The following is a 26,551-nucleotide window of genomic DNA, read 5'->3' on the forward strand; positions in this document are numbered from 1 at the left end:
TACCAGTCTTTGCTCGGCCGATTTTATTATTCGTACCTTCGGGTCGTCCCGGGCGCATCGATGCATTATCGGGCAGCGCGCGGTAGCCGATCTCCGCCAATTCTGATATAGCTCTCTCTAATTCCCCGACGTCGATCCCCCGATAAACACATACGTCTCAGATCGGAAGTCTCATATTTATATTCGCGGCAGAAGTAACGCCGTAATTATCCGTATGCACGAAATAATAATAAAGCCAGAGGCGAATTATAGAGCTACAAATCAATCGCAAAATTATAATTTAATAATTAATATTCGAAGATTATGAATTGCGCCAAGTTTATGCAAAATAAAAAAAAAAGGCTCATATTTGCGAGAAACAATTTCGATCGGCTTGGGAAGTTCTGAGTAAGTGATTTCTTCTCCGTATCTCATCCCCGCGCGGCATAAACGAAATATAGGGAAGTTAACAGTCGTTCGTATTGTGGAGGAAGTCTGCCGAGTCGCACGCGGGAAAATAAACTTTTTGTAGCTGGCGGCGGCGGCGGCGGCGTATAAAAGTAGGGGAATCTTTCAGTAGCCAGCCCAGCCAATGCTGTCTTTAAGCTTTTTTCTCTTCAATAACTTTCGCCGCGCGAGCATCCTCGCGTACGATAACACGGCGGCGTTACGTAGAATGGAGATTTCGTACGTTTACGAGGAGGGTGACCGATAAATTCCCAAGACGTCTCCATCGCGAATGTCGTGTACGAACGTTGCACGCACGTGAAGACCGGACGCGGGTGCGCGGATACGCGAGAGGGGAATACAAACGGAAGGGCGAGAGAGGAAAGTGAGACAAGGGGCGAAAGGGAAGAGGACGAGGAATGGATGGAGATCGGAGCCGAATGCATTTAGCCCGCCTTATGCACCGTACCGGCTCTAGCAATGTTCGAGTCGGTCACGAATACCTAATCAATAATTATTACCGCGAGACTCTCCATTTTTGCGAAGAGAGTCGAAGGGGGCCTCTCCCTCCCTTCTCGCCCTCGCCCGTCTTCTATCACGAAGAGGCCCAGGGACCCCTCCGTCTCTCTACTTTAATCTCGCATTTTCCCTCTTTCTCTTTCCTCTGCTATCGTCCCGGAGACCTCTTTGCCTCCCCAACGCCGTGCACCGTGCCGCCATATTTGCATATTTATAAGGGAATGTAATCGCAGAGCTCGGTTTTCGCCCGCTCGTCGCTCGCTGCCATGGAAAGAATTCCCGCAAGATGGCGGAAAGATTCGTGGTAGACATGCGATCCGATTTCCTACTCCCACCCCCCCTCCTCTTCCGTTTCGCCGCCCGCCCGCCCCGGGTCTGCAACCCTCTCCTCTGCGTAACGTATCATCAGCCGCGGCCGATCTAGAAGAAACAATCGTCGGTTTGTTGCGAGATCCCGAATTGTGGAGATCCACGGAGGCGGATGAATAAGAATTAGGGATTTTAATGCGTATACCGGACGACTCATTAAACCGGAACCGGGGAATGGCGATCCCGGGACGGCGGGAGACGGGGCGGAGAAGCGGGGTGGATCGCACGGCGCATTAATTTGTTAACGGATCGCCGATAAAGCATAACGCGACGCTACGTTATTCTCTCGTCATCTAGTAACGGTTTATAGACAAATTGATTAATATGCGACTATTACAACGCTAGAAACGCGCGCGGTTATTGACGAGACTCATTAAGTTCGCACTAAAGTCCGACAAACTGGATAATGCTTCAAGTCGATTTTCACATTAGCGTTGTAATTAAAACAGAACTGGCGGAATATTCGATCGAATAAAAATTAACATATTAATTTTATTGTTTAATTTATAAAGTAACAAAATGTTCTTTAACAGGCAAGGAAAAAAAAAACAAACGCGGCAATAAAACTTCTGAAACAATTATCTTAGGGAATGAATAATCGGCAAACATATTTTGTTGAATATTAACGACCCGCATTCAATCTTTGGAAGAAATTAGCAAAGATAATCAAGACAAGAAACACGACAGATTTAACCTTGCTGCACTGCTACGTTATATCAGCGCTCGATCGGAATAAGTCCGCTTAACAATGTATGTATGAATTCATTGAGTCCCGAGCGACAAAATGCAATGCATTATTCGATGATCTATGACCCGTACCACGCCACAATAACGTGACATTTTACCTTGCATTATCATTTGTCTTTGTGAATTACGTCTTCGATAAAGGAGGAAAAAAAAAGAAAAAAAAAAAGAAAAAAAAACAAAGCGCGAAGCACGAAGTGGAACTTATGAATGAGACGGTTCGCGCGGTTTAGAAATCGTCGAATCTTCTTTTCACACGTTGATTCTGTATATCTGCCCTAGACGATATTTACGGAGCCCATTAAAAGGGCTCCGCGATATCGCGATACCCAGCACGCGAATAAAACACAGATTATGCTTTCCTTTTCATTACAATTTACGATACTTTTGTAATTAAAATTAATGGTGATAGCTAGGCTAAGAGCTAATGCTATCGGGGGAGAGGTCCGGGAGCTTCAATTTATCGGACAAGATTACAATTTCGATCGCACAGCGAGAGGAATGCGTAACGAGGGCGAGCGCGAACGCGCCCTGTGCCTTCGATATTAATTTATTAATACCCGCGCGACCGAGGATCACGCTAATACGTTATATTATTCGATAATTCGGCGTTAGGGCGTAGATTGAAGTTTGGTTAATACGAATGCCCTCCGCGCTATATATCGGACGACATGATTAAAACGTCGGTCGCGCACGGAGATTAGAACGAGTGCCCGTGTGCTTTGATCGTGGACCTATCTTCGTTATCGAATTACCAACACTAATTACTCATATCGGCGCTCGTTATTATCGATTAATTTGTCTAAATCGTACCTTGCGACCGATCGTTAAGTAAAACCCGCGTCTACTAATAAAACGCCTTCGTGCCGTCGATTGTATAATATTATGTTATTCGTCGTTGCGAACAGCGAATGCATTAATTTACATTAAGTTGCCCGAGAAATTATTCCGCGGCTGGAAATATACGAGCGTCGGGTCGAAAGCAATCTAGCTTTTAGAGAGACGTAGACGATTAGTGGGCCTACCTCGGTATCAGAGGCTCAACGAGTCTCCTCATCTCGTGGCTTAACGGGAAATCACCCCCGTTGACAGCGCCGAATCCTCTGTCGAGGATCCTTATTTACGCTGACGGTATTGTTGGCGTCGTTCTTTCTCGCCCGGTATCGATCCGATGGAAAACTTCCCCGGCCAGTTAGTCAGTCAGTCAGTCAGTCAGTCGGTCGGTCAGCCGATCGGACTCGTTCCGTCGTACCGCGGGGCAACTTTCTGTCCCCCTATGCGTGTATCACAATCGATTGCCGGCATCGATCGACCCTGCCTCGCGCGTTTACACCATGCGGCGTGTAAACAGAAAGAAAAGAAAACGTAGGGGCGCGCCTGTGTAAGTACGAGCAAACGTGACGGTGTCCGGTGCAGCCAGGTATACCGACGTCGAGGAGAAATCAGAAAAATCGAGTGGGTAATACGTCTTTAAAAGAATTATTTCTGTATTTTTCTTTTTTTTTTCCTTTTCTGTTAAATTTTTTTTTTCTAGTTTAGTTCTAATCTGACGTTAGATTATATTTTGCGTCGTTTATTAATTTAATTAATTAATTAAATTAAGGCCCGTGATTAGGGGAATTTAATTTCAAGAAAAGGAATGAGGAAGTATCAGAAGAATATTGACAGGCTATGAATTCGAAGTGCGCGGGAACGTTTCTATCAAAAGACCACGTTGGCTTAATATTACACTTTCACGCTGTGGTTTTCGTTCTCCCCGCCTATCCTACCTCCTCGCCGTCTTTACTCGCGCGTGCACGTCTCTAAATCGGCTAAATCGCCAGGCCGATTTAGAGGTGAACCGACCCGATAAGTGGCCGCGATAAAGTGGCAGTTCGCCGCTCTTTATCTCTCTCTCTATCTCGCGGCTCTTTGAAGGAAGGCTGGTCCGCCAATGGGACAACGGATCCCGCTCGCGCGGGCTGCCGCAACGACTCTCGCGAATAAGCTACCGTACGAAAGCGGCGAGTCACGATCGGCTCGTTACCGGTTACCCCTCCTTCCTCCGCCGAATCTCCCTCGATATATCGCGGATCATGAAATCACGAGAATCATCTACCACCGAGAGCCTCCGCCTATCGTGGCCTCCCCCCAGCTCGTCGTCGCCCCCTCGGCTGCCCGCAGCCGCCGCCGCGCCATTCGAGCCGATCATACTGCTTAGCGAGTGCATTCGGCATAATGCATAATTCTATGGCCCGCGGTCTGCGCCTCGACGCCGCCGCATTGCTATCGGTTCCCGATCATCCGTGGCGATGATGCCGGTGATTCGCGATTCTCGCGGAGCGGAGGGAGAGGAGGACCCGTCTTCCACCTCGTGAGAGCACCTAGAAGAACGAATCCTCCTCCCCCCCCCTCCGCTCTTCCGTCTCGTATTTATCGTATACGACCACGTACGAATTACCGCGTGCCGATCGGCGATCCACCTCTGCAAGGGGAAATCGTGAGAGAGAGAGATCGTTACGAACGTTCCGCGAGAAAAGTTTGGCCACGATCGACCACTCGCGGTTTCCGCGCGACTCCATCTCGCCCTCCTCCTCCCTCATTCCTCGCGAGAACTTTTTTTTTTTCCTCCTTTTTCCCTCCTTTTCGTCGGCACAGACGGCGGAGTTAGATTCGCGGGTTAGGCTCGGGGTCGAGAATGTCTCGCTGGAGCGGTTTCGGACGATCACGCGAGAAGAGAAGCTCCTTCCTCGGCCCTTTGCTCTTTCGCCGAGATATAAGAACAATTTGTCTTGTGGCGCGACTAAAGTACTACCGCGAGTCGTGTACAAACGCATTTTTTTTTTTAATCCGCCAGAGTCTCAACGAGAAAACACAATCCTCCTTTAACGTTTACATTCGATTAAGAACCTCGCACGCGCGAAATAACTGCAAGACCGAGGAGCAAAAGTATTTGCAAAGAATTTCCCGACGAAATTGTTGGAGCGGCGCGGATTTATCACAACCGTACGATTGTATTATTCTGAATGTCGCAATTAACACGTCGCAAATAGACAATGGTGTTATAGCGGCGCGAGCGTTCGATTGAAAATTTTCGCTAATATTAGGGGCAACCGCTCCGCTTTCTAGATTCTATTGCGTCGAGCCCCGCGAGTTGTTCGAGGCGCGTATGTCGCGCGCGTGCCACGAAATTCACGGTTATCCTTCTAACAACGTGCCCAATCGAATTTGGGCAGGTCCGAGAGCGCGGCGCGTCGGGCATCAGGGCACCCCGGGCAGCCAATTCGTACCTCCGGAAATGCGATTTCGATCGACGGCTGCCCCGTCGCCGCCCGTCGTAATCTAACCTGCAATTCGCAGTAGGCACTGATTTTCGCTCGGCTGGGGGTCGCTTCGGAAGAGGGCCTCGAAAATCAGCATTCAAAACGTCAACGAGCCCCGAACAAATTGGAGAACAAGTGTCCCGAAAATTATACTTTCGACAGTCGAGGCACACTCGGTCGAAATCGCATTTCGTACGACAGATACGTTCCAGCAAATAACGTTAGACGAAATAGCGTTGATATATTATAAAACTTGACAAGCCGTGAAAGACATTAAAGTTTTTCGTGTATCGATATTACGGCTAATATTAACATAATTATTTAAACAAAGTCAAATTTAATGTAACGTAAATATTGAGATTGCAATTAATTTCACAGCAATTAATTTAATCAGCTTTAAAGAACGGTTGAATAAAGCAGGCGAGATAATGAAATAAATACGTACAATTAATACTCATAAAAAGGGAGAAAGACCGCGACTTCTCGTGACGGTGATTTTTCAAAAAAAAAAAAAACCTTTCTTTTATTTCACTTTTTATTTTGCCTCGAAGGGGGGAATAAAAAACGAGGCGACAGCGCGAATCTGCAATCGCTAAAACAAACCGTATCCGTAGCACGGCAATAAATATTAGTCAGGAAAGTGCCGAAGGGTGTTTCTGGCTTACATCGAGCGGGGCGCGCGCAACGTCGGCGGCACTAACGTTGAGGGTGAAGCACAATGGGTGGCGGCACCGGGGGTGGTCGGCAGACTCCGGAGATAAAGGGCGATTACTCAATTAAGAAAGACGATTACAATATCTATCCCCGATCTAGTTGACCAATAGGAAATTTAGAAAAAAACCCGCCCGCGGGGTGTTCGAGTGGTACATCTGTCAGGCGGGTCGCAAATTTTTTTTTTTATTGAGCGGGGGGGAATCTCGACATCGCGTAAGCCCCTTGGGTGCCCTACGGAGCGCAGACGCGGGGATCCGCTTCCGAGTAATACCGCCTTTGAGTGTCTCGGATGAATTTGATTCCGTGAGAAAGTTGTCGCGGTTTCGCGGCTGATCGAGACCCGATGAGGCCCGAGAAATGCGTAATCGCGCGTAAACCAACCTCGTAAACCTTCCCGACGAATTAATCGAGCCGTGAGAATCGAATGCCTGCCCTAATAATTCGAGGGGGCCCTTGATGCCCGAGCTGCACACGTGCACTTCCGATAAGGTAAACTAGAATATAATCTTATGAAAATAATTTTATATTTGTGCTAATCGTGCACACTGTTATATGTATACATGTACATATTTTTTTTTCCTCGTTTATTCTCGTTTGTAAAAATATTTTTAAGCGTTAAAAGTATACGTAAGGCAGGGTCGCGTTATTAAAATGATTTTAATCTCAGTATCAACGATTACAAAATTTTATGAATATTATGTAGATGCTTCTGATTATTTTTACAGTTATAGCGTTAATAATATTACAACGTTACAGCCTGGAAGGCGACCCCTTTTGCCTTTTTTTTTCTTTTACCTTTCCTCTCTCTCTTTCTTTCTCTCTCATTTGCTTCTCGGCAATCTCTCTACGCCAATGAAAAACGCGTCCTCGCTTTTTATGTAAATCAAATAATAATCGTCTTCGCGCATGGAAAGCTAGAAGTGTGTTAACGCCCAGTGTTATGCAAAGGACCGGAGTTCCTATTACTATTTACATACAATCGAATCTATCGCGCATATATTTACATACGGGCGCAAGTGGGTCGTCTCCGAGCAAGGCTAATGAATATATTATATAAAATATTGTTGGCCGGCCAAATATATCAGTCTTGCTTTATTTAATTGCTCGTAACAAAAATTATGTGCCTCGTAAAGGCAATCTGATTTTCAATCTTCGATCTCGCGCTCGAGTCGCCACCGAGCTGATTTTCCCGCGAGATTACTCGCTCGTGAAACGTCATTGTGAAACTCTTACAATTTCATGATCTAATCGCCGCCGAGTTATTATGCTATTTTGTTTTCAGCGTTTTAAATATTGCTATCGCATTTAGCCGTAGTACCTCATGCGTGTATAACGCGTTTTAAATTCGCTATCTCCTACTTCGCATCTGCAATTGTGAACGGATTGGTATTGTTGCAAACGGAGAAATACGCGTACGTCATTAACTGAGTTTGAAATAAATCAAATTTAAGTTTCGAATATTAAAAAAAATAATGTACACGTTACTATGTATTTGCGAGACAACTGGGTAGAAGAGAAAGAGAAAGAGAGAGAGAGAATTATCAATATAATATTAGAATATAAAGTTTATTGTTTCTCTTAAGGTTTAAATTTGCAGCAAGAGCATTGACTGCAAGTTCGACGAATCTATTATTAAAGGGGCAGACGGCGAACCTGGGACAACCCGTATAATTGCTGCTATCTATCAAGAGCGCAACCTGGTAATTTTAAGTAATGTCGCAAGCTAATACGAGTGCTTTGTGCCGCATGAACGTTTCTTATGTCGCACGGTAACACGGTAATTTCAATAAATTTCAATAATTTTAATTAGTATTCTCGGATAATTGTTATTGCCTGCATGCCACTATGATATTATATGATCTTATGCCGTGACGTACATTCATATGGCAATATTACACCGGTGTTGCAGGATTATAATTGCAATAATATTGCATATCTATAGACTGATATAATGTCACAATATCGCGCTCTCGTTTTCCATTCGTATATATATAATATATATATGTCTATGTTCAAAAATACTATTACAAAACTAAAATGTATAAAAACACCAACGAGTTCCATCTACAAGTCGATGCATTAAACAATTTTCTCATTAAGAATAAAAGACTTCATACATAATTCATTAAAAAGAAAAAAAAATTAATTAATGTTACGTATTTTTATCATTCTTTAAAATTATTGGCTGCAATATATTTTAATAATAATCGAGTTTAATCGGCAGATAATAACCGGGTGCAACGGAAACATATTATTATTTCTCTTTTATCCTTGATTTATTCCTCGGCTTCGTCGATATATTCTTCGATCTGCCGAGGATCAACGAGCGGAAGTGTCGAGCAATTTAAGGGAATAGGTGTTCAGTGGATTTGTTTTCGATTGGCTTTTCCGCCGCGAGAAGCATCGCCGATAGCCAAGAGCGAGAGAATGTGACGAGGCGACAGAGCGCGGGGGAGAAAGGGGGCCGGCATAAATATTAATATAATAGCACTGATTGCGCTAGATCGCGGGGATGCGCGGGCGTGCGACACGTTGCAAATAACACGGCGCGGAAGCGCGGGGAAGTGGGCGACCGAACGAGCGAGCGTGCGAGAAGAGGTGCAAAGGGAGAAGAGCGCGGGTTGGTTATGTCGGTAGCATAGTGACATATCCGAGAGCAACAACGTGATGACGTGGGAGCGAGAGCGCAGGGGTGGCAGAAGGGGGTCGAGAGGGTCGATGAGAGCAACGCGGTGCAGGAGAGAGCGAGAGAGAAAGAGCGCAAGCGAGAGAAGGAGAGAGAGAAAGAGAGACGACCAGATAGACAGATAAATAGAGGAGAAGCATGCCGATGCGAAAGGACAGAGGGCGGGAGGGAAAGAGAGAGAAAACTGTACCACGTCGGGCGTCAGGGGCTTTTCCGGGAGCGGGGGTGGCACCACGGGCATTAAATATACACGCTGATTTGTCGTCCGCGGATTGTCACCTCTGATAGCTTTCATTTTGTTGTATATCGGTGCTCGCGAGCGCGCGGGAGCGCCCCGCCGCGCTTTTCGACGTAATTCGGCCCGCTTGATTGACTTTTGAGCTGGCCTTTATGGCGATATCCGCCTGCTCCCCCTAATCCTCCCCTCGCGGTCCCTCCCCCTCAAACCCTAGGACGAGGACGGCGATTTATCGGGCACCACGCTCGTTCTCGTTCTGGCCCGCTTTTCGGAATCCGGGTCTGCCCGACCGGGTGCCCCTTCGTCAACCGGCGCCCAGGGCGCGACGTTTTCGGCGACGACACCACGGGGCAAAATGTATATATAGGAGAGCGTGTCAAAATGATCGCCCGAGTACGCGACCGGCAATGATATTCCCTGGCTTTTTCGGTAAATTTATACTCCAACTCTAATGTCAATCAGTGCAAATCCGGATTATCCGGAAAATACAATTAGCGGCGAATAATGACGGTGTAAACTATTGGTATTCGAGAGAAATTTGCGAGATTGCCCCGTCAATTTTATAGTTGTAGTCGCTGCACAAGGCACGCCGGACTCACGCAAATTTTACAGTCGACGCGTTCATTTTTTCCCCCCCCCAGATACGCGCGTATCTTTTATTTCAATATTTATTATTAGATGCCAGAGTGGAAATTTCGACAACCGCGTGCGACGTTTCGCGACGGGTGATTTAAAAATTCGCGAATCGACTCTACAAACGTTGCCTTCGATGCACATAATTACAGCGTCCGCAAACGAGCATTCGCTGCCATTTGCAATTCATTTACGTGCGGCCGCGTTTCTTTTCTTTTCTCCCCTTTATGGTTTTTTTCTTTTTTTTTTTTTTTTTTTTTTTTTTATTTCATTTCACGAACGGTAAACTCGTTCCGGATTAAATCACGCGGTTCTTATCGGCCTCGCGCGAGCCTCCCATTCGTTTCCTTAGTTATCCTTATCGCGGCCTGTTTCCACGAGCCGCGCCACGGTATATTTTATCAACAGCGTCGGTACTCACAATGATTTTGAATAATACACGCCGGCCCCCGGCCGCATTTGTTGAACGTCCGAAGAATTCCGTTCGTATTGTCCGCCGCCGGAAACATCGCGAGCTGTTTTTCACGCGTTTGTCTTCGCGCAGAAATGACGAACGGCTCGCGAGGAAATAAAATATCCTTAATTACGCGGAAATCTTAAAGCATCTCAAAGTTCTCTCTGCGAATTCGGTAAATTAAATTCAATCGCGCTACCCGCCGGCAGGCGTAATGATTCATTACCGTCGTAATTAAATCATCAGCCGGGCGACGATGGTTTTGTAAATTTTGCATGGCCAGAATTCTGTAATATCTCAAGGATGTCTCGGATTCTCCGGATTAGTTCATTTCCCTGAGGAAAGATCAATTCCTAATTGACCGAGGCATCCATAGACACCCTGTATATAACTATTATGTAAATTTCAACGTTACATGTCGATTACCTCGCGAATGAGAAAATCATCGCTCCTGATTAAACCGCTCGTCGCCGGTCGCGGCTACAATTTTAGAAGCTCCACTTTTGTTAGGGTTTTTTTTTTTCCTGATAGACGTGATTATTTTACGTACTTGAGCGTGACATGAATTCCTCCACGCTTCTATAGAAATAAGAAAATCATTGGCCCTGATTAAATTAACTCTTAGACCTATCGATTGGCTATAATTCTGGAAACTCTATAACGTTCATCAATATTACGCGACAGTTATAACTATTATATTATATATTTCAGTTTGACATGTCGCGGCTTCTCCGCGCTTTTACGCAAATAAGAAAATTATCGCGTCTAATTAAATCGTCCATGAATCGACTGTGATTCGAGTTCGGCTCTCTTTTTAATAAGTGTAATCGTAAATTTTTTATATAAAGGATCGTTTCACGGATAAGAATATAAAGGCGCCAGTTTCAGTCGCGCGTAGAGCAGCGGCTGTGATGGTGAAAATATAATTGCGATCGGTAAAAACTGAGGTCCCAAGTAAGACGGACGACTTATAATAATGCGATCACGTGATAAATAACGCGAAGGACCAACGTATCAAGCATTACGGTAAAACCCTTCTTCGTTCTTCACGCGGTTCACCCGAGACTGCGATCTGCATTAATCCCATCGAGCTCACAATGCTCTCTACATTGCCGCCGCAATGTAGAAATAAAACGAGTCGTTTGTGTTCCGACTCAATTTAGACGAGAGCAAAATAACGTTTTCGGACAGAACTTCAATCTATATACTTAGACAACCAGATGTTGAATTATTTTAAAATCGTAAGATCATATTTAATAAAAATTAATTGAGAGCCCCGTTGATTTTCGCCAAGATTTCTGTTAGAAAATTTACGTATCCCGTACAGTACGCGTATATAAGCCGCGTGAAATTTAATTTTCGTGCAGATCGCACGTCCCGGGGGGGATTTACGCTCGTGAGGCTTTGAACAACGGCGAAACTCTTATCGCGACGTGTTGCGTCTATGTGAATTAACGCTTTACGTCGCGACGAGGAACAACCGACGGCGAGGCGGAGACGGCACGCGAGCACCGACCACGACGGCGATAAGCGATTTATTGTTTTGTCATTCTACGCTCCAGATAGCCTGGAATGTGAACTTCATTACTTTGCCATTGTCGCGCGCATACGTTGCGGCCGATATGACGTACAAATCGCCGCAACCCCCACCGGTAATCCGCGCCCAGTAATTCGCGACAAACTCGCGCGCCGCTAATCACCGGTGCGCATCTCGCGAGCTCGGTGTTAACCGATTACTTCAACCTGCACGTTCGCACCCGCGAGTTCAGGGCTTTTTTCTAAAGTCTTATTCCAATACTTGACAGGATCGAACTTGTTGTTCGACGCGAGAAAACGTAAAATCTATTTTTACAAAATAATTAAATTGAAAAAAATTAGATTATGATGTTATAGAGATTAAATTTCGACAAGAAGGCATTCAACAAGAAAGACACGCACGTGTGCGTTTCTATTAAATATTTGATGTTGAAAAAAATAATTAATTACCGTCTCGCGCACTTGATTTAATGTTGCGATTCTCTCGTCGAGAACGCCGAATCTCGAATTTTTACTACCTCGATACAAATTACCTATCGCCCACGATATTTTTTCGAACGTGTCCCCTTCGGCTCGGTGGAATAAACGGGGGTGAATTCCACGTGAAAGTAAGTCATTTGAGTTTTTAGCTCGAGACACATTTTGTTCCCCACGACCCTCTTGTTCAACGGTCCCTCTGATAACTCTATTTCGAGAGCTAACTCGCGTAAAACAGATAGGGCAAAGTGGCGCGAGCGTTGACAAGCATCGAACGACAATCGACGGAAGTGGCGCACAAAGGGACTCCGGGGGGGAGAAGGGCCCTTTTGCCTTCTCGCGCTGGTCTTACGCTCGCCGACGCGAGCACGATAGCGCGATAGCGGTGCCGGTTATTGGAAATAGCCCGGTCGGTCGATCTACCTCGCCGTGAAATACACAAGTCTAGCGCGCGAGCCTACGTCATACCTTGGCGTGTGTACATTATTCATGGCTATCGGTGAAAAGGGCGCCAGCCGTATTACGTATGCCGCGGGTTATTATGCCCTCTAAATGTTTAATGTGTTTGCCTTCCTTCGCCGGCCACGGACGTGGCTTTATGTTTTAGTAAGTAAATTACTGTTTTTTTTTTATTAGTCCTCCACCGCGTTTATGTTGGTTCAATCGATTCACGGCTCTCTCGCTCTCTCTCTCTTTCTCTTCCTCTCTCTCTTTTACACTCTTTTCTCTACCTACCCCCCTTCGCCCCCCTCTGCTGCGTTCTTTCTCTACGAACTCTGGTCTGTGTATGTGCGCGCGGAACCAACGTGAATTTTTGTACCGGCACTCGGCGAATATTTAATCGCACTGTCTTATTCATTTTTAGTGCGTCGTACGCGCCTCTCTCCTCTCACCCTCTCGTCCCGAAATAAGGGCGGCGGCGTACAATGGTGCGCAATGAATTTCAAAGTTCGGCCCTCCTTTCACGGGCCCCGGCCGCACAATGGCGGAAGGAAATAGCGACGATTCGTAATTGTTTTGCAAGTGCCGCCTCGCCCGGTCTGCGCTGAGGAAAAATTTCCGTGGCTCGGCAGTGAGATACGCTCTCGCAGTTATAACGATACGGCGAAACCCTCTCCTCCCCGGTAAGAGAAAACTAGTGGCTCGCGAGGGGGATGGAACGACGGAAGGGGGGAACGAGGGGGCCGCGTAAAGTTTCTCGTCGACGCCGGAAGTTCGTTATTTACAAAATTAATATCCGGCAGCTTTTCCTCGGACCTCCGCCAGTCGAAAGAGGGAGGGAGGGGGGAGGCGCGGGTGGGCAATGAGGAGGGGGAGGGTCGTTAAAACCGCGATCGCAAAAACGCGCAATGCCGAAACGCGAAGCCAAGCGGAAAGTTTGGAATTTACTGCCCCGACATATTGGCTACGAAAGCACACGAAATTAAGGCTAGTAAAACACTCGCCTGACACGCGCCCAACCCCCTCGCGTGCCTCGCTTGTCCACCCCGCGTTGTGTCTCGCGAGCGAAATGTTCGACGGTCGCTCGGGACTGTCTTCCGCGGTGGAAAAATTTTCGTGAAATATTCCCGACGACGGACGCGGGTGAAAAAAAGTGCGCGGCCGTTTCCGCTAATTCGCCTGAAAGGACGCCAAAAATGTTTGCCCGGATCTCGATACTCGCCCGCCCGCCCCCTCCCACCCAACCCTCCTTGTGCTCATCCGCGATGAAATAACGCGACACCGTGTAAACGCGATTTAATTTTTCACCGCGTCGCGGAGCTTTATTTTTCGTCCGTCGTCCGTTCTCCGGTGGAAGGATAGAAGGGCACGGCGGAATGCGCACCCTTTATTCACGACGTACGAATCAACTCCGGTTTCCCGTACGGTCGGCGAACGTCGATATTTTTGTTTGGATTTTAATATCGCGATATTTTCTATAGCAACGCCGGAAACGGACGGCGCATTTTTAACAATGAGTCGTGTTTTGCGTATAAATTTGATTTGCCGTACGTTTGAAAGTGTCATCTCTCTTTCGATACCGCCGGTGCCGCGCGCGCGGCCGCCGGCGGTAACGCGCTTTGCAAATTTAATATTATCGCTCGTCATGGAAAAACTTCGGTCAATCTATAATATCGAGTAACTTAAAATTTATTCTATCAATATCATAAAAGTCTGCGATTATTCTTATCGATTCGGGCCGAGTCTCTGCGGTGATATTATTACAACTTTTGCGACAGATAAATAACATCTTTCTCTTTTTTTTATTATTATTTGAAATTGTTAATAGATCTATTATATCGTTGCCGAATTAATTCTTGTCTAATTATAAGGCATTCTGATTTTTTTTTTTAACGTATTAAATTTTCAACGCGAAAGCAGAAACGCTGTGCACGTTAACGCGGAACTGATGGCGACATCTTTCAGCTGCAACACGAGCTGCATCTCATCCCGGCGTTGCGCGATAACGCAGATGATCAAACCCTACTGCGATCGATTACGCTATTTTCAACGATATAAAATGCAAGAGATAACGACACGTTTAAACGTACAAAAAAAAGGTAATCGGAGAGAATTGCGAAACATATATGCAAGACTGACAATTTAAAAAGTCATACCTTGCAATTTTCAAGTTTACAACAAAGTACGAGCACAAAGTGAATCAAACTGAAAAATTATTATCGAGTAGCGACAATTAAATGTACATAGTATTTTAAAGATACATATATATACTTTAAACATTTTTAAACAAAGAAAAATAATTATAATAAAGGAAGAAAAATAAAATATATCAGGCTTACCAAAACGATGAATAAAAAAAGAATTGGGATGTGTGAAAGTTTGCGGGGAGGCGTCTGTAACAATGGAAACAGAACGGTCATAAATAAAAATGCAGGAAATTTGCGGGGAATGTTACGAGTAATTAACTACGCTTTATCGGTCGTCGGGATGCATACAATTTATTTGCAAATGCATACAGAATTGTCATAGAAAATTAGAAGGAACAATTGCTGTAAGAGAAAGACGATGTATGCCGCTCGAAACTTTGATACGCTTGAAACAAATTGACAGTTTATTTTAATTAAATCAAAGTACTCGAAAAAAAAAAGAATTAAATAAATAAATTCGGACTACATTGGCCGGCCGTTTGTTTCTTCACCGCGTAGATTATTTCGACGGAGAAAGAAAAAAGAAAAAGAAAGAAAGAAAGAAAAAAGCAGCGCGACGATTTCTTCAAGCGCGACGTGTTTACGAGATCAAAACAAGCATAATCGGCGTTAGGTTTTCACCGCGCAGAGACTAACCGAGAGTACCGGCGACTCGCGAGTTACAGAAACTGAATGCGGCCCTGCTGGCGACCGATTCTCTCGGGAACGTCGCGTCGCGTCGCGTCGCGGCGCGGCGTGACGTTTCGTCGTCGCCGTCGCTGAACGCGCGCTCTCATACACACACGCGCACGCACACATTCCTCCGCTCGTTCGCACACGCACCCACACTTTCCGTGCGCACGCGCGCGCGTCGCGGCGCAACCACTTGTGGATTGTCCGGTCGCCGCGACGTGCTCCGTCGATGGGTCGCCGCGATTCTTCCGATCTCGGCGAGTCGGCCGGCGCGGACGGCGACGACGAGCGTCGCCCGGCCGGCGGCGCGGTGCCGTCGGGCGAACGGACGGCGCGCCGTGGTCGAGGGACCGTCGCGAAAATCGGCACGCGCGCTGCCCGCGCGTGTATGTCAAGCGCACGCCATGTCAAGGAATGGGCACGCGGGGCGGTGAGCAGAGAGAAACCGGCGGGCTTACCGAAACTCGAGGGTACCGGCGAAGGTCCGCGGGGCTGTGGGCTGCGGCGCGACGCCGTACGTCGCGCGGAAACTCCGCGGGAAATCAAAACGGGAAAGCACGGCACCCCGTGGGAGGCGTGCGGCGAGACGTTTCGCGACAGACAACTGCATGCACATCGACCGACGGTGGCGCCGCGACGCGGAGCGCCGCCGTCGTCGCGATGCCGCGGGGCGGAGCGCGGCGCGGTGAGGAAACACGGCTCGCACCTATCTTCCCCTCCTAACCCCCTCGTCGCGTCTGCTTCGCGAGATCGAGCGAGGCGTTACGCGCGATTTTCACCGTCGGCGCAATTAGCGCGCCAGATCCACGATTCCCGAAAACCGTGCTCGTCCAACGGATCGAACATCGCGCGGCCTTTTCCACATTTTCATTCATAAAACGAAAAAAAATAGCATTGCCAAACCTTGGGACTCGTCATATGGCGAGAAGCGGCTCTCGAGTAAAGAATAGAAAAATATAGATAAAAAATCATACCTCGGTGGACTTCAACCTTCGCCGACGTAATAAGCCCGACATAATCGCACGTAATTACATACATAATTAAATTTATTCGTCAATTAAATTGACACAACGTAATATTGATTGTTAACGTTCACCGTTGGCGTTGACGCAACTAAGCGAGTCGCCGACGGATGGCGCCACGTACCCGATACGACAGCTGATGTGCCGTATTAATAAGAGCAAAAAGCTTCAATTAAGTATTAAACAATTAAATCGTTATCTAGCAAAGAGATTGCACCAGGATTTTCCAAGTCTTAGGAGACCCGCTCGATTTTTCAAATAATAAATACGATAAAAAGACGGTATCGTTTACACAAATATCACGCGTTGAAAACATTTAATATTACTCGTTTATTGTAAAGACGCTAAACGGAATTGAATCGGTCCTCCGGGCGTACGTTTATCACTTAAAAGTTACGCTCGAACCGTCGGAAGCAGTAAAAAAAAAATGGGTCTGAAAAGCGGACATACGAACGTACGGTTATCAAGTGTCCATGTGCCTGGCGTGTGATTCGTCGTCTCTGGCGCGAGCACGCAGATAGGGTCGAGTTTCGACGTGAATTGCCCGTCTCCTTTCGCGTCGTGCGCAAAGCGGCGGGATGAAGCGAGACGGAGCGAGGTGGCCGAGTCGAATGCGAAGCGGTGGCCGAAGGGTGCGCGGAGAGCATTGTTCGTAGGCGCCTTTCAACATGGCACCGATAGTGCCGCGTCGGAAAAACACGAGGGGCGCGCGAGGCGCGTAGGGAAGTGCATTAGTGCCGGACCGCCGAGTCCGCTCGTCCACGAGAAGGTCGTCCGGGAGCGACGTGCTCGGCGACCGCGAGTCGAGCCCGCGGAGGGAAGAATACGAGGAGCGAAAGAGCCGAGGTAGACCGAGGGGAAAAGGGGGAAAGCCGTGCGGAGAAGAAAGAAATCCGTGGCATGCCGAGGAGTCGCACGGGGCAGGGACTGCAGGCCAATCCGGTGGCGGTCATCCTACCCCGTGTCGAGTGACAGGCCGCTTACGTAACGGATTATTCTCGCTATGATAACGATACTCCAGACGGCGCGAACGCGACACGTCGACGCGAGGAAGCAGCAGCAGCGGAACAGCATCGCCGGCGGTAAGGCCGTCGACGCGGCAGCGACGGCGCATCGTACGACCCCGACGGAAATACGCCGACCCGGATCCCGCTACCGCCGTCTCTGATACCCCGTCGCTCAAACGGACGCCGAGCGTCGCGACGCCCACGTCGTCCTCGGGAGCGTGGGAACACGCCTAACCGGGATACCTTGGGGCGAAATATGACAGCGGTGGTCGTCATGGATAACGTTAACTGGGATCCCGGTAAGTTCGACGGAACGGAGATCGCGTTCGGAATCGAATCCGAAGGGTTTTCACGTGTTTTCGCATACGGTACGTCGGGAGACTCCTGCGAGATAACGAGGTCCTGAACAGCGAGAGCGACTATTGTGGCGACGTGTCGATAACGCCTGTCCGTTGTTTCCGCAGCGAAAGAGAGAGAGAGAGAGAGAAAAAAAAAAGAAGAGTTATTGGAGCAAGTTGCGAGATGCGATACGCGATACGTGGCTGAATACTCTCTTCAAAGACGTATTAATAAAACGTCGGGCGTGAGTGTTGTACGTTATAAATATAGAAAAGAGGGTAAACCCGAGTGAGAGTAAATAAACACGACTGTGCGAGTAATAACGAGATCTTCTGACGGGCATCGCGCTTGCTACGTAATATTCCAATCGCACGTTTCCGCGTGCTACGATACGTTGAACGGAAGAGGCCTCGAATGAATAATCCTCGTTGAAAAATGAATCTGATATCGATGGCTTCGATCCGCGCCTGAATGCTACGAGAAACCCTTGTCTTTGAATTAAAATAATTACGGAATTACGTGAAGGGAGAGAAAATTTTATTTCAATTCTATTCGATTTTAATAACGCGAGTTGTATTTCATACTAAAGCTTACGTAAAGCAAAACGTAAAATAAAAGCAAGCGATTAAAATTGAGCAAATAAAAAGGGACGAATGTTTTTCAAAGTTTATCAATCTCAATTTACGTAATAAATAACTTTGCTCGTCGAATTAAAGTTCTATCACGTTAAAGATCACGAATCTCACTTGTTCTTTTATTTTAGCGTTATCTAAGCTGCTGAACTCGTTGCAAGAGAACAAGTCGGAAATCCCTAGCTGCACCGAGGAGGAATTCGGATTTCTTAGCGAGCTGTTGCAGTCTAAGGAACTAAACGCCCTGGTGAATGTTCACAACAAGATCCTAAGTAATGTTAAAGATGACAAATTCTTTCCCGTGCTGTCAAACTCGATGGACATCGACATCGAGGTTCTTGATCTACTATCAACTAAAACGCACGTCTCGTCTGACTGCAAGGAACTATTCCACTTGCTGCAAAAGCCGCACATCCAGGTAACAAACGATAATAATAAATATAATTTTGTATAGATACCTAACTACACGCTTAACTAACTTTTTCAGAGGTAATAATAGTTTTACAGGTGTCCCCTGACGCAAAGAAATAAAAATGTGCAGCTTCTTGCAAGCATTTTTAATTTTTTAAATTTTTTCTTCAAATATTAATTTTCTTTTTTTTTTCTTCTAATTTATTAAATACTAAAAAGTCAAATTCTTAGAGTATGTATTTAAAGAATTTTCTTCACATTAAAGGGTCTCCTGTGCGCTCACGACGCGGTGGCGCAAAAAGATTACTACCCAAGGCTACCTGACATCCCGTTGGAAGTGGACGAGGACGAGGAGACGGTGAAGATTGTCCAGTTGGTGAAATCAAACGAGCCCCTGGTACGTCAGATCGTTCGTTGAGTCTGAATTTGCAATAACGGTGTCTTTCTGAGCGTTTTTGACTCGATTAACTCAAGAGTGTGAGCAAAAGCGTAAAAAGGAGAGACAGCTTAATTGTCAATTAAGTAGTAGCGTTTCGAGTGTACGCGTTTACGTTTTGAAGAACGGGGATGAGGGGAACAGTCGAAGGTAGATTACTTTTTTTTGCCAGAGCGTTGGGAATTCGTTTTATCCGCCAACACATGGTTGTACATTTCGCGTCGACTTGCATGAGACGCGAAAAACGCTCCTAAGTATCGGCGTAGGCAGGCGAGTCACGTATCTGCGTAGTTTTGTAATTTGGATATTGTGAGGAAAATTCTCTGAGAGAAAGAAAAGAGAGAGAGAGAGAGAGAGACTAACGAGTAGACTCACGAGTGTGCGAAGGAAAAAGTAACTAAGTAATCACGTGTTTCTTTCATCGTCAAACTTGCTTCGAAGGGCGACGGCGGCGTTGAACCGATCGTGGTAAGTCGCCTGAATGCCATAGAACATGTGCTGAGCACCTATGATGAACACCTGACTTTACGTCGTACGAAACTGCCCTGTACCTCAATCATCATTCTTTTCGTTTTCGCCGCTCACTTTAGCATCGGGATCGAGACCGGTAGAGTTCTGCCGCGCGCAATTTCCGTCGCTGTCAGCTGGCAAGACCACAGAAATTGTGCGGGCGAGAAATTTTCATTAATTCAGATCAATTAAGATCAGATTCAGATTAAGATTAATTGGAATTAAACCGGGTCAATCCTCGCTTCAACATAGATTTCTAGTCAATTTTTTCCCCCGTCATCGTACTGCGATTTCAGGATATAAATTCATCTGTAAATAAAACGTTTGGGCAAATATCCATCCCTTCCTTGCTAAAAGTTTGCTAAGTTTGCTGTTCGCCTCTGTTGCGTCTATTGCATACGTTTCGTTTGAGTTGTTCTTTTTATGTTTTTGCTTTATAAATAAAATCTATTGTATCACTGTATTTGTTGTTATTGTCCCGCATGACTGTATTTTAAGTACGTGAAGTGGAGTTACCCCTTGAATCGTTAGCTTAAAACTTAAAGAGATAATTACTTTTGGACTAGATATTCTTAAGAAAAATTTAGGCACATAAAACTTACGCGAAAAATATGTTCCACCATTATTTGCGGTATTTTAATACTTTTTTCTTCAACCAATCACCAAATTAAATGACATTACGGGTAACTACATTTTATGATATATATTTCTCGAGACGCAATTAATCTTTTGTTTCAATTATTTTGCAAATTATTTGAAATATCTATTTCTGTTCGTTTCGAGAAACTGAAATTAGGAGAAAGCACTCTGAGCAACATGAAGTTCCAAAAGAAATTTTAAAAACTCGCCGCTGGTAATTGAATCATTGAAAAATCAAACGTTTTACATGCCTTTGTTATACTTTTTGGACGTTCATGTTATCGACACGTTCGTCTATTTTTGTGCACGACTTAAACAATCGTGGCATGGAAATTGTCGAGCACCAATTTTAATGTTGCATTTTACGTTTGCTTTTCAACGAGATCTCTTTAATTTTGTCCCTTTTCTTTTTTTTTATGAGAAAAAAAAAAAAGACGCTCCCTAGTATGCGTTCTCGCACGAGGTGCATTAACAATATTAGACTTTACACCTTGACATTAGGGGGCGACTATAAAAACCTGCGAAGAAACCGGCAAGATCGTGATTGCGCGAATAATGCACGGCGGCGCGGCCGACCGATCCGGTCTCATCCACGTCGGCGACGAAGTTTGCGAAGTCAACGGTATCAGCGTCGAGGGAAAGACACCTAGCTTCGTCCTACAAATTTTGGTATGTAAAGTGTAATCACTTACAGTGTAGAAGCTTTGATTTAATTCATTTTTTTCTAATTTTTTTTATACAAAAGAAATATCGTCATTTATTAATCTTTTTTTGATTTTCTTTCAGCAAAACTCAGAAGGGACAATCACTTTTAAAATAGTGCCCGCGGATAGCAAAAGTGGAGTCAGAGAGAGCAAGGTAAAATCCGATAGTTGTAATTGCAATTAAGAATTTTATAATGTAAAATTAAATATATTTTGTAATTATTTAGGTTCGCGTGCGAGCACACTTTTCGTATGTGGCAGGCGATGACCCTTATATTCCCTGTAGGGAAGCCGGATTGGATTTTGTTAAGGGTGATGTCCTGCATATCGTCAGTCAAGATGACGCCTACTGGTGAGGACAATTTAAAATTAGCAATTGTACGTAATTCGTACTTGCAGCAAATTATAGTAATTAATCTTTTTTTTTTTTAATAATTATAGGTGGCAAGCTAGGCGAGAGGGCGATCGAAATATGAGAGCAGGTTTGATTCCCAGCAGAGCTCTTCAAGAACGTAGAATTCTCCTCGAGAGAAAGGAGAAAGAGAAGGATAAAGAAAAGTCAGACGAAGACAATATAAGTACGTAAACGGGATTGCTGATTTAATTAAATACTCGCTTGTTCTAATATCGTTTCGCAATTATCTCGTCGAGTCATAACGTCATTGAGTGTTTCTTACATTATTAATGTTCATAGATTATTATAGCGGCAGATAACTTTTCACGTTTTCTCGTTCTTTTAATTTTTCGATTATCTTAATTATTATTGCCTGTTTTGATTTTATCTCAATTATTTCCCACCCAAAACTGATCTTTCGAATCTTTTAGTGACAGTATAATGAAAATTATGTCCGATTATGTTATGATCAATGTTGCACGAAATCCGCATTATTAAAGTTACCAAAGTGAATTCTCGGAGTATATTGATAGAAATTTGCATTTAATATTTTTGATAAAATTAATTTAATCTATTAAAAAGTATATTCAAATGAACGAAATGCACGAAATGCAAATATGCTCCGAGAATTCTCTGTTTCAAAGCTGTTGTTAATAGAAAGCTTGGCGTTGGAAATATTAGCGCAGAAGTAGCGACGCTGCATAATAAATCGTTCATTATTAGTGATCACCTCAAGCATAATTTACGATCGGTTTCGTGTGCGCGATTTATTAGTGGTCCGAGGTGGTTGCCTGATTATCTCTGTAATCTTGGCTGCGCTTTTCTTAACAAACGAATGGCCTGACGACCTAACCGTCGGTTAGGCTTGTGTTCTGTTCCAGTGCCTTTGCCCGCATTGTGCCCCCGTCCCAGTACCTCTTTGCACGCCTCGCCTACAAAGTGCAACTTGCAGGGAATTAAAACTAAAAAAATCATGTATGACGCTGCAGAGAACGACGACTTTGATCGGGAAGAAGTACCGACCTACGAAGAGGTCGCGAAACTCTACCCCAGGCCGGGTCTGTACCGGCCGGTGGTTCTTATCGGGCCACCGGGGGTTGGTAGGAACGAGCTGAAGAGGAGGCTTATGGCAACCGACAGTGAAAAATACAAGACTCCAGTTCCCTGTAAGTTTACAGAGGCTACGAAGCTGATTAATCAAGACAAAGAGTTTAAGCTCAAAGAAAAATAATAGTATAGAAGAATAATTAATTAATTGATCTGTCTAATATTTATTATAGTAATATAGTAATATATTGTATATAGTATATATATAATATAGTAATAAACGAATTTTTTTTTTTCAGATACGTCTAGGCCGCCGCGACCAGGCGAAATAAACGGCAAGGAGTATCATTTCGTGAGCCGCGAGAAAATGGAGGAGGATCTCGAGGCTGGAAAGTTTATCGAGTACGGCGAGTACAAAGGAAATTTATACGGCACCAATTCTGAAAGCGTCAGCTCACTTGTAAACGCCGGATACGTGTGTCTCCTGAACCCGCACTATCAAGCCCTCAAGATGTTAAGAACACCGCAATTGAGGCCGTATATTATATACATTAAACCGCCGACGTTTGAAGTGCTGAAGGAAACTAGAAATGAGGCTCGAGCAAGATCTACCTTTGATGAGAACAACTCTCGCGGTTTCACGGTAAATTGAAAACTTTTTATTCACGTAATGGCCTAGAATCATTGTCGCGAGTCGAGTCTTTTTCCGAATTTAAAAGTACAAGCTGAATTTTATCATCGAGTTTCTATTTCAGGACGAAGAATTCACCGAAATCCTGCACAGCGCGGAAAGGATAGAGTTCCTGTACTCTCATCTCTTCGACGAGGTGATTGTGAACGCTGATCTTTCTATGGCGTTTGAGCAGCTAGTCAACGCGATTCATCGAGTGGAGTCTGAGCCGCTTTGGGTGCCTGCCTCGTGGGTTCAGTAAAATGGTGGTCTTTAGAATTCAAGACACAAAACATTCGGAGGAAGAGACGGAAGAAAAAGAAGAAAAAAGAAAAAAAGAAAACTCGTCGCCGTTTGACGAAATCAAACGTTTCTCGTCACCCTCGACGAACACTTTAGCTCTGCTCTCGCGGAAGACGTTCCTCGAAGAGCGCGCGTATTTTTCGTCTATCGTCCCACCGAATTACAATTACCACCTAGCATTATTGCGCCTTTACACTCGTAGAAGTTTCGTACCTCGTGCGTTCGCGCGTCTTTACCCGTTTCGAAAACGAATTAAATGAAATTTTTTATTATCGGACGCCGCGTGTTCGTTGCCGACGACCGACCGTCGGTCGCGGAAGGACCGCGGCGTGCCACTCCTCGACTAAATTAAATAGCTAAGTACGAAATGTTAAAGTAATCTCGAAGATAGGCTCCAAGTGATTCAAAGTCGTCCAAAAAAAAAAATCCCGACAGTTGTTGTTTACCGGATAACTATCAGACGTTTCAGTGACACTCCGCGCATTCTTAATCTTAGTACCCTTACTGCCAGTCGCTTGCGCCAGCGACGGGACACCTCGTATTGCGCGACCGAAAGGAAAGCCGACCTCTCTAACTTCGTCGCGAATTATCTTCTGTACTACGTCCTATCAATACGTCGTGAAATTCCATCTTTTAAAACCTTGGAAAATCTCGCATGCCCTGGGATCAATGCTCACGAAATGGAACTTGTTGCACCGAAATCGTTTTGGACGGCCCACCGGGGCCAGGAGAGTCACGTGGGCGATATCTTTGATCTCGATTGTTGTTAATTGTTGCCAAATAAGTATTGTACCTAGAATGGCGATCGTTCTGATCGTCCCACTGAACTTATTGTATTTTCCACTTTCGGCCAGCGTTACCGCAATATCACTATTCTGTTTTATTCTTTTTCCATGACAATGAAATGCCAATGAAAAAGAAAAAAAAAAACAAAAAAAAAAGAGTTGTACGCTCTCTATCGAGTTGACGTTGCATAACTCACCCTTGATGTAAACTCTGCATGTTATTGAAATATACCATTAAACTTTGAAACGTGAGTTGAAATCATTTACTTCCTTTCCTTCAAGTTAAATATAAAATAGATAATTTAATTATCCGTAAAACTATGCTTTTTATACGTTATCGTGTGTAATACGCTGTTGTAAAAAAGAAAAGAACTCGTTTTCCGACCATTCGAGCAAATTGTGACCCATCTTTGAAATATGATACCGAGAAAGATATTTTCCGAGAAGCTACCTGAGCAAAATAGAGTAGGCTTTCGTGCGAACTCGTTGATAGACAGCTGACATGTTTCACGTGCCTTAATTTCGCGTAGCAGTTTCTTTCTGCGTTCATTACTGCCAAGGTCAGTGTCAAACGAGTGACAGGTTGACCCAAAAAAATTACACGGATAGTGATAGTTTTGTGCAAAAATAAGCGACCTAGGCACCGTTAGAGCCGCAGACTGCTAAAACGCATTGTGACATGACGCTCTTTTTCGTTTCTCGTTCTCATCTTGTTCAAAGAAAAAAAAAAGGAACCTAATTATTTGACGAAAGTCGGTGCGAGAGCTTGTAGCCTTGAAAGACTTTTTTATCAATTAAAAATGTTTTCTTATAAGCAACTTTTGATTCTCAGTCGTTCCAGGGTTAATTTAACGTACTGTCCTCATTCTTTCTTTCTTTTTTTTTTAAAGAAACACGGAGGAGAATGAGCATCCGTGTCAAAACTGCGACTTACACTTAACCAGCGGGAACTCTTAATAGCCCGTCACGAGCAGGCACGGAAACCACTTTGCTCTTCGCGCCAACGACTTCCTCTCAAAATTACGAGCTCCTTCATTGGAAGCGCCAGCAAATATTGATTCTCGGACGGCGGGCGTTCGCGTGCGTGCGGGAGCTCGCGCTCATATACGCCGCCCGAGATTTCAGAATTTCTCGGGCAACTTTTTGCATGAATAAATCGGCGAGTTACTTCACACGTGATGCAATCACGGTTCGCATGCTTCGTTTTGCGATTCGTTACCGTTGTCTATCACCACGCTCCGCGACTCTCGTGCATCCAACTGATTAACATACACACGAATTTCGCAAAAATAGTCCCGAATAGAATCAAAGCTCGAAAAAAAAACGTTATTAAAATATTACATTAAAGTTTACGACGATATCAATGTCGCATTTAAATATAAACGTCCCTCTTTTTGTTCTTTCTCGAAATAGTTTCTACGAACGGTATTCGAAGCTGACTAGTAAAAAATCTTAAAATTGCAAGTAAAGCGTTCAGTGTTATATTATTGTTTCTCAGTAATAAAATGATTCTCGTGATGAGCCAGGGTTATTATCACTACGGCTCGGCAGCGGGCCGTTTGTGACCAGGCGGCTGAAATTTAAAGCACCGTGGACTCGTTACGAAACGAATTTACGTCGCGCGGGCGGTGGCGAAACGACATTTAAATCTCCTAGTCGACGATGTTTTTCTTAGTTTGACTCGCGCCATAGTCCGATCATCGGCCCGGTCTGCCGGTCGTCTTTATTAATCGCGCTCGATCCAATCGGCAGAAATAGCACCCCGGGTCTCTGACGTCCCCCGTCACCGTGTTAAGCAACGGCGCTGGTCCCGAAATCGTTTTAGCACAACCAAAACACAATGCTCGACAATAATTCGCAAGTGACCACCGGCGACGCGAATCGCGGGCGTTATATGTGCGCGTTGCATTTCCACGATTCAATCGCACGTCAGGACGAATCGGTCGTGATCTGGGACACCGTCTCGACATTAATAGGCGGATCATCAATCGCTTGGCCGTCGAGCAACGTTATGTAAATGCTTTTCATCCGACAATTCTCGTTAACGATGACACTGACGGCTACTACCAGCGGCTTTTAGCCAGAAATTGATAAACCCGGATAAGTTCAATTTTGGGGCTTAGCACACGTCGAACGACGATCTCTCTTACCAATCGTATGTATAAAAAAAAAAAAAGAAGAGTGTCGGAAAGAATTTTAAAGTAGCATCGATAACGAACCAAACATTTTTGTGT

The 26,551-nt window shown here is 45.2% G+C and overlaps 2 protein-coding genes across 5 annotated transcripts in view; one reads left to right on the plus strand and one right to left on the minus strand.

Annotated features, from left to right (window-relative positions):
- LOC139104531 (protein bric-a-brac 1) overlaps positions 1–16,025 on the minus strand; it is a 347,372-nt gene extending 331,347 nt beyond the window's left edge. Inside the window, exons 1-2 of the mRNA XM_070660049.1 lie at positions 15,877–16,025; positions 14,879–14,932 (exon numbers count right to left, since the gene is read on the minus strand). The gene's annotated coding sequence lies outside the window, so the exon portion shown is untranslated. The remainder of the gene's footprint in view (positions 1–14,878; positions 14,933–15,876) is intronic.
- A 1,073-nt stretch (positions 16,026–17,098) lies between these two features.
- Positions 17,099–24,564, plus strand: Metro (membrane palmitoylated protein 7-like protein metro). 4 transcript variants are annotated; one of them, XM_070661002.1, is made up of 11 exons: positions 17,099–17,746; positions 18,550–18,836; positions 19,095–19,226; positions 19,707–19,733; positions 20,916–21,083; positions 21,201–21,272; positions 21,346–21,470; positions 21,560–21,696; positions 22,376–22,678; positions 22,859–23,202; positions 23,315–24,564. In XM_070661002.1, exons 1-11 carry the CDS (start codon positions 17,704–17,706, stop codon positions 23,489–23,491), a joined length of 1,815 nt encoding a protein of 604 aa, XP_070517103.1. In that variant the 5' UTR covers positions 17,099–17,703; the 3' UTR covers positions 23,492–24,564. The 4 variants fall into 4 exon arrangements, with proteins under 4 accessions (XP_070517103.1, XP_070517104.1, XP_070517105.1 ...); XM_070661004.1 differs by having other exon boundaries at positions 17,101–17,746; positions 22,502–22,678; XM_070661003.1 differs by lacking the exon at positions 19,707–19,733 and having other exon boundaries at positions 17,100–17,746.
- Positions 24,565–26,551: the final 1,987 nt, after the last annotated feature.

Source organism: Cardiocondyla obscurior, linkage group LG08 (assembly GCF_019399895.1).
Source record: "Cardiocondyla obscurior isolate alpha-2009 linkage group LG08, Cobs3.1, whole genome shotgun sequence".
Taxonomy (NCBI): domain Eukaryota; kingdom Metazoa; phylum Arthropoda; class Insecta; order Hymenoptera; family Formicidae; genus Cardiocondyla; species Cardiocondyla obscurior.

Excerpts from the sequence above, each read along its gene's own strand:
- Metro (XM_070661002.1), top strand. The coding sequence starts at position 17,704 with ATGACAGCGGTGGTCGTCATGGATAACGTTAACTGGGATCCCG. Across the intron at positions 19,227-19,706 it reads TGAAATCAAACGAGCCCCTG|GGCGACGGCGGCGTTGAACC; the intron begins GTACGTCAGATC and ends CTTGCTTCGAAG. Across the intron at positions 19,734-20,915 it reads GCGGCGTTGAACCGATCGTG|GGGGCGACTATAAAAACCTG; the intron begins GTAAGTCGCCTG and ends CCTTGACATTAG.